Source organism: Sinocyclocheilus rhinocerous, unplaced genomic scaffold (genome assembly GCF_001515625.1).
Source record: "Sinocyclocheilus rhinocerous isolate Xijiao unplaced genomic scaffold, SAMN03320098_v1.1 scaffold1012, whole genome shotgun sequence".
NCBI classification, from domain to species: domain Eukaryota; kingdom Metazoa; phylum Chordata; class Actinopteri; order Cypriniformes; family Cyprinidae; genus Sinocyclocheilus; species Sinocyclocheilus rhinocerous.
Window position 1 is genome coordinate 655,700 of NW_015640039.1, and position 8,883 is coordinate 664,582.

The 8,883-nt window shown below is 38.8% G+C and overlaps 1 protein-coding gene across 1 annotated transcript in view; it reads right to left on the minus strand.

Annotated features, from left to right (window-relative positions):
• The window catches only part of LOC107752281 (Down syndrome cell adhesion molecule-like protein 1 homolog), a 155,334-nt gene that overhangs the window by 125,862 nt on the left and 20,589 nt on the right, over nucleotides 1-8,883 (minus strand). Inside the window, exon 2 of the mRNA XM_016568217.1 lies at nucleotides 4,507-4,827. Coding sequence (XP_016423703.1) covers nucleotides 4,507-4,827 — 321 coding nt within the window. The remainder of the gene's footprint in view (nucleotides 1-4,506; nucleotides 4,828-8,883) is intronic.

Below are 8,883 nucleotides of genomic sequence, written 5' to 3' on the forward strand. Positions count from 1 at the left end.
TTTTCAAAATATATACTGTATGTGTGTGTATTTATATATACATAATAAATATACACAGTACAAACACTTATGCTATGTAAACAAAAACGTTTATTTTGGATGTGAGTAATCGCGATTAATCGCTTGACAGGACTAATAATAACACTACAGTCAATTGTTTACAATAATTTAAATAAAATAACAACAATAATATTAATAGTTATATAATATATTTCAATTTAATATTCAAGAAAAAATATAATATTTTCCCAGAAGAGTGTCCTTTTCTGTGAATCAAAACAAAAAGATGAGATTTGAATCAATAGAACAAATCAATAGAACTCCCTATTACACTCAGGACTCCATAGTCTACAAATAATCATTTATTCAGTCATTGATTGACTGACTGCGAGTCTCGGGCTTTATTGAATTTCTAAAGATAAACTAACTCAAAGCGGACCTCTATTAGCTAGTTTTATTTTCACCTCAACTCGGATTGCGCTACACCTGGTTGTGGAATGTTGTTTTACAGCGGTCGAAGGAGCATAAACAAGCCAAAACATCTCTGAGGCTTCAATAATGCATGCGTAAAATTCACAGATGAATTTGCAGACAACAATAGCAGATAGCATTTTTTATAGGCAAATGACTCTCCGTCTTCATGTGCGGCATCATTAGAATGTTACTGATGCCTGACTATACTCATCGGTTGCTTGGAAACGGACTGACACACGGGCTGGTGCTCTCTTTCTCCTTTTGCGCACACCAGGAGGAATGAGTCCTGTATCACTATCGTTTAAATAATTAACTTGAGAGAAACCAAATACCGTATTTACTTATTCATGACGCAAGACGTATAAAAAAGGGGAAAAGATCCAAATTGAATAAGAATGAGGTGGTGAAAGGTGCTCATTAATGTAATGGTGGAAAAAAAATGAACATGACCATTCAGGAGGCAGGAAGCCAAAGAAACAAAGGGCTGAAAGAGAGGAAGAGCGAGCCTGTGTCACAGTGCACCTGCCACACTCGTCGCACGGGGTCTGTGTTAACCCTGGAGCTGACTTTAGACAAACTCAATACAGGATGTACGACACTCTCCATTAAACATGCTACTGTGTATTTAGGATTATAGAGGTGATATAGTTAATATAGCATGGCTTCTGCTAAGCAAATTTCTGCATTTAACTCGTCTTTAACCTCCTGTCAATTACCTGCTTCCCACTATACTCAGTCAAAGGATAGATAGAAAGACAGTGAGGCAGACAGACAGACAGACAGGTAGGTAGATGGATGGATGCATGGATGGATGGATGGATAGATAGATAGATAGTCAAGAAGTGGCCTTTTTATAAATCACCCTGGCAATGCATGCAGACGGCGGCGAGTGGACGACACTGCACAACCTCTGGAGCTGTCAGAAACATTTGCCCCCACTAAAGGGACCCTCTCTGCACCTGACAACCGGAACCCGGACGAAAAAATCAATAGACGAGAAGAACACACAAAGCGAGCGGGGTACGAAGATGTTATTTACGGGCGAGGAGATCGTCCTACGGTAAAGGGCGACAGGGGAGCGCGAGCAGATTAAAGGAGGCGCTGAATTTCATTTTAATTTCAGGGACTCAATTTGCTTTGTGTCTTTCATCAACATCTATTTACTTACAGATTTTAATTTCTCCCTCGTATCTTTGGGGAAGTAACGCAAGACGGACAGACAGACAGATAGATAGATAGATAGATAGATAGATAGATAGATAGATAGACAGATAGATAGATAGATAGATAGATAGATAGATAGACGGATGGACGGATGGATAGCCTGCATATAGTATACAGGAAAACGGGGACACAAACAATTGACATGCTAAGAGTATAGACACTGTAAAAGGCTAAATGAAAAAATGAACAGTGAGTGCAAGGAGAAACACACACACTCATATGAAGCCCTCATAGGGAGATTTTCATAAATGTAGAGCTATCCACACAGGTGCCCGTGCTATTATTGGCACAGGATCAGCATGCAGGAGAATGGGTGAGAAAAGAGAAGGAGGGAGAGAAAGAGAGACAGAGACATGCATGGGGGGGATGGTGTCATACAGTGAGCTGTCAGCTGTCATCATTCTCCAGTGCCACCTGAGACATTCAGCGCCACACCCTGCCCCTCCCTTCACCGTACCCATGGTAACCCCTCAGTGCCAGGATCTGATTGGCTGGTGAGGGAGCCCCAGTGTTGGGTTCCTCAGGGCTCTGTGTGGGTTGCTAGGTCCACTAGCAGTTTTGCTGCATCTCAGCACTTAATTGATTAATTAGTGTAATTATTTGAGGCGAAAGTCACCCCCGTCTTGTCGCCGGTTGGTAGGTAATTCATTCCATCCTCTGAGACTTTAATGTTAATGTGGGTAAGGTGGAAAAAGTAGCATGGGCCGAACACGCCTGGTTACATTTGAAGAATCGTTCAAGCTGACGTTATTTATGAAGGTGTGAGATCGGCGTTGCTCAATGGTGTTATTTCTGGGAAATTCAGAGTAGGTGAACGCGTACGCGTGTGTGTGTGTGCGTGCATGTGCGTGTTTGTGAGATGGGAACTCTAGCTTAGAGGACAGATGGAGACTGGGAGACAGGAGGGACACTGGCACTGCGCAGGCTGGCATAAGAGTGAGTGTGTGAGTGTAGGGAGGTGTATGGATATCCCTCGCTGTTGCTGGGCGGCCAGCCCCACTCACGAGCGGTGACCTTGACACCGAGTGGGAGGGTCAGTCAGCCAACTGTCTGTAGCGCCGTGTGCCCGTCTGTGCACTGCTTTTTAAAGCAGCCAGGTCAACATGCCGGCCACTGGGACATCCATTTGGCACTTACATTCTTATTTAGGTTAGCAATATGGCGGCTGCTACTTCTGCTGTTACTGCAGATGTTAAGTTAAGAACTCATGTTCCACCTGTAACGTCACGCGCCCCCCTCTGCCACAGCGCCTGTGTTAACTATGCTCTTTTCTGCTATGTAACACACATCAAACTGTAAGAGAGATAATCAGACCATCACAGATGTAAGTGTTGAGAATGATCCTACAGAAAAACTAAGCACATAAATCCATGCGGCACGTGGCATTTTCTTCTTTTTAAACTTCCAAACTATGAGGAACACTGAAATATAATGAATGAAATCATGACATTGCTTCACTTTTTCACTGGGAAATGGAGATTTTATATAAAAGTACAAATAGAACGTTTGTGGCCGGTAAGATTTTTAGTGTTTTTGATAGAAGACTTTAATGTTCATTTTGTGCATTTACAGCAGTACATTACCAGTAATACATAAACAACAATATTTTAAAAATGTACTACACTGTAAAAAATAACTTTATTTTAATATTTTTTAAATAGTAAAAGTTGATAGAAAAAGTTATAATTAATATTTATTTTATTAATATAGCTTAATATTTATATGATTTTTCCCAGAATTCTTTAATGAATAAAAATAAGAAAACATAATTTATTTGAAATACAAACCTTTTCTGACATTACAAATGTCTTTACTGTGATTTATGACAGTAAAAGTATTAATATAAAAGTATTAATTTATTTTATATTATTAATATATTAATATAAAAGTATTAATTTCACTTGGTAGTGTATATACTAAAACTAAACACAAAAAGGTAGTGTATACAAATATATTTATTTATAGTTATATTCATATTTATTAAGAAAATTTCTCTGTCCACCAGCTATTGACAGAATTAAGGTTTTATATATAACGACTAACCAAGTTGTGCTTACACTATAGATTGGGGACGAATTCTCACTAGTAACTAACTATTAACAACAACTTTTGTCTCAATAAACTTCTAATTTGCTGCTTATTAATAGTTAGTAAGGTAGATGTTAAGTTTAGGTATTGGGTATGGCTAAGGGATCTAAAATATGGTCTTACAGAATAAGGCATTAATATGTACTTTATAAGTACTAATACACAGTCAATATGCTATTAATATGCATGCTAATAAGCAACTACTTAAGTTATAGTGAGAATCGGTCATGGCCTATTCCTTGTGAGATCTGACTAAGAAACTTAGTGGTTGCCAACCCTGACCTTTACTCACTGCACTACACCACCATATAAATACATTAAATAGATGGATAGACAGACAGATGGATGGATGGATGGGATCATGTCTCACCTGCTTTGACACGGATGCTAGGGCTGCGGATCTTGCCGGTTAGTAAGGTAGATGTTAAGTTTAGGTATTGGGTATGGCTAAGGGATCTAAAATATGGTCTTACAGAATAAGGCATTAATATGTACTTTATAAGTACTAATACACAGTCAATATGCTATTAATATGCATGCTAATAAGCAACTACTTAAGTTATAGTGAGAATCGGTCATGGCCTATTCCTTGTGAGATCTGACTAAGAAACTTAGTGGTTGCCAACCCTGACCTTTACTCACTGCACTACACCACCATATAAATACATTAAATAGATGGATAGACAGACAGATGGATGGATGGATGGGATCATGTCTCACCTGCTTTGACACGGATGCTAGGGCTGCGGATCTTGCCGGCCTGGTTCTCGGCAGTGCAGAAGTAGTCATTATCATGAATGAAGCTGTTGAAGGCAGAGGGGGAGAAGGGGTAGAGCTGCAGCGTGCCGTTTGCGTGAACGTGGCGGATGTGTGGCACGTCGTAGATGTCGTCGCCAGTGGCCAGGTACCAGCGGAGGACGGCATGGGGGGCGCCACCCGCAGGACAGGGCAGGGACACCCCCACTGAGCTGGAGAAGGTCACTCTCTGCAGGGAAGCATTCACAAAGTACAGCCGCGTTGAGACCACATCCTCGCTGTGCACTGGAAGAGAGACAACATGGTCAGTTGCGAAGTGACCAAAGAATTTTATTCTTCAAATCAACACCTGGACAGGTAAAGGGGCCAATGCATACTTGTACCTTTGAGTTACGGCACTTTGAAATCGTAAAAGAAGCACTGCGTGTCATTCTGGCAAACTTCCACCTCACATTCATGTCTGCTAAAGTGCACGCCATGCTCTGATTGGATTATCCCAGAGACGTTCCCACTGGGTCAGCACAACTAAATTCAAATTTAGAAATCAATCACTGGATTGGGAAGATGATGTAACCAAAAATTGTCCTTTATCTTATTATTTGTTTGTCGTTTACCAAGTGCACAATCTATATGGGGAAGCTAGGTCAGCTTTTCACTACAGTAGCAAGTCACAACTGTTTCCTAAAGCTGCAGTTACTTTAATGCACGTCCGGCGTTCGGAAAAAGTTGGTTAGACATATCTTATGTCAACGCCGCGACTGATGCTTATCTACCATAGTATGATGCATAGTTGGAGAAATTAACTACTGTAGCTAGTCACAACTGTTTTCCAAAGTTGCAGTTACTTTGTCGCACATCCATTTTTCGGAACAAGTAGATTCGACATATTTGATGTTGACGTCACAACTGATGCTTAGCTACGATAGTATGATGCATCACTGGAAAAATTAACTACTTTAGCTAGTCATAACTGAATCTCAATGCCACAGATATTTTGTCGCACGTCCATCATTCGGAACAAGTTGGTCCGACATTTTTGATGTTGACGTCATGACTGACATCACGAGAAATTAACTACTGAAGCTATTCACAACTGTATCCCAAAACCTCAGTAACTTTGTTGCACATCCATCATTTGGAAAAGTTGGTTCAACATATGTGTACTTTGTCGCATATCTGTAATTCGAACTAGCACATTCACACTCTTGAAAAACTGTGTTGACCATCTCTTGATAAACTGAAAGATGTATAATTAATCTATACTTCTAACCACAAGTCGAGAGCTGTAGTTCCAATACTGTTAGCGAATATTACTTGGAACTATGGTTTCGGTAAACACCAAATCTTTGAACTATGCTGATAACGACATAACTTGCAACCATAGTTGGCTAACTATACTTTTGAGAAATGTACCCAAGATTCTTTAGCATCTTAGTCAGGCTAGACGCCATACTGAATTTAACACGTACGTAAACGTGGCTGTGAAGGAAAGACTTGAAGCCTGTTCACACCAAGGATGATAACTATAAAGACAACAATAAAGATATAGTTCTAAAAATCGTTCTCAATAACAAAGAATAGCACAGTCCACACCACAGCAATAATGATAAAGGCACAGAGAAACGATATCGCTAGAATCACATTCAGAACTATTTTTTCCAGTTGATGAATGATAAAAACATTGACACCCAATCAGAATCAATCCTTATATAATGAGCTTGAGAATTTCTGTGTTTAGAATAAACAGACAATATTATATACTTATCTTTATAGTTAACGTTCTTGGTGTAAACAGGCCTTTACAATCTTTACAATGGCACACATTAAAGATCACATCCTTTTTGCTAACTCACAAGTTTTTTTTTTCTTTCATAAGATGACCAATCTGTATGTTGTAAAGAACAGTACAATCCATTTAACGTAGAGTACTAAGTTCTAACCCTCACAATCTCATTTTCATTCATGCCAAAAATTAAATATGGCGCTATCCTGACTAAGTTCTACAGAATTTTAAAATGACTCCTTGTAAAACAGAAAATGCTGCCATTTCCACAAAAGCAAACACAGAAGTAAATGAGCAAAGCCAGATGCAAGAATCAGTGAGGCTTCCAAACAAAAGCCAACTTTGTCCACAGCAAGAGTGGATCTTTACTCTCCATTCACATCTTTCCTATGTATGTTCTTGGCAGATGCTTCCTTACCAAAGTGACTTATCCAACCTTAACCCAAATGACAGCTATAACAGCACAGTTGTAGGCCAGGCATTAAAGAATATCACTAATCTAATATGTGTGCGGTGTGAGCCATGCTGAATGCTGCCATCTGATAGGAGAATAAATAGGTCATAGAACCCCCGCAATGTATCTACAAACCTCTCTGACAGCTAATGTGGATCAGACAATCATTCGCTCTTGGTGTATTACCAAATCCGGACTACTGTGAGAAAAGAGAAAAAAAGTGGCGGTTTGCGTAAATTAACACGCGTGCTAATTTAGCAGCATAGCTAATGATGTCCTTTAAAGGCAGCATTTTAGCGATTTACCATTCTGGCATCTCTATTATCTGCAGGCTCTATTACGGATTACATGGTTCGGGTGGGGTGGCTCTGTATCTTTTTGTATTCAGAGAACTGCTTAGCTCAGCTCTGGCTCCGAGCCAAGGGAGACACAAGCCCAAAGCAAGAGAATTTTCTTCTAAGGCAATTACATTTAATTAATGCCCCCCCCACCAGGTTTATGTCAACAATTCCTGGATTAACCCCCATTCTTGTGATTCTCATTGTGTCCGAAAGAATAATGGTGACATGCTACCATGTCATTAAAATCAATGGGGTACCTATAAGCTTCCGTATACTGAACAGACAGCATTGCAATATATACAAATAAATATGAAATTGGAATTCATGCCCAATAACACTAAATATTAAAGGAATAGTTCACCAAAAAATGAAAATGCAGCTTGTTTTAATGCAATGAAAGTTCACTTTCATTGTATGGAAATAAGCAGCTTGAACATTCTATAAAATATCTTTCTTAGTGTGTGTCACACAAAACAGTAAGTTAAATGGGTTTTGAAAGACACAAGAAGATATTCTATTCATTTAATGACTATAATAATGTTATTCTTACTTTTGACAGTTATAGGCTACTCCATTTAAAGGCTTACAAAGGACAATGATAATATTTATTTTAATGAGAAAAAAAATCATGCAAAATGTTAAATATAAATTCATGCAAAACATAGAATGAAAAACATGAAAAAAGTGATGCTAGAGAATTGAAAGGCTGAGATTAGAGCTAAAGCTTTTACTGGGTAAGGTGGGGGTTTGGATTCTTTCTCTCTCCATCCATCACTCTCTCTCCCTCTCTTTTTATATTCCCATAGAACATGAAGGGATATGTTATGTGATTGGAATTTGTACGCCAGACGCAGAGAGTTAAATCCATATAATCTTCTTTCACATTTAACACACACAGAGCCTTCCTGGCCTGATAATCGCAGCACGGTGGAGGGCCTCTATCGCTTCCCATCTCACTCTGCCCTGTGGGGAGGGCAGATTATGGAGGTGGGTGCGAGCCAGGGGGCAAGAGTCCAGACAGGACCAGGTTTAGAGTGTGCATAGTGGTAGGTTAGATGGGGGGGCTAAAATGAATGGATGTGCCATCAGGAGTCACAGGTTGCATAGGAATGAAATAAAATGCTTTTCATTGTTAACACTTTGCATGAAAGGCTGGATTACATTAGAACAACATCTAGACTGGCAGTTCTCAACCTTTGTTACTCCAAAGTCCCCTACAGTAAAGGTTATTATTTAAAAGACTGCCTACACAACTATGATGTTTCCATTTCTGCTCAAGCAGTTTTATTAATGTTGGTTTTAATACATTTAAATAGTAGTTAACAATAATACATTGTTCCATTTTAAAAGGAAGAAAACAAAATAAAAAACAGCCACACTGTTCACTCTATTTACCTATAACTGTTTAAAGGAAACACAGCATGTGTAAAAATCTCTTGCAAATGTTTTAGATCAAATTAGATGTCAGGTTTTGAGAAGACAAATTAAAATATTGTCAATTTTGCTTGCTTATATTCTACAATCAATCAATCAATCAATCAATCAAATAAATAAACAATGGCAAGAATTAGCATTTCAATTCTTAATTAAAAACATTTAATTATTTGTCAATTAAAAAAAATTAGTTGTTTATTTATTTTAATTCATGTACTTATTTATAAGTAATTTGAGAATGCTTTATCCCCCTTGAAAGGTTACTGAGGTCTCCTACTGGGCCATGACAACCGCTGGACTAGACAGAGCTTTGCTGTGCATGCATGCTA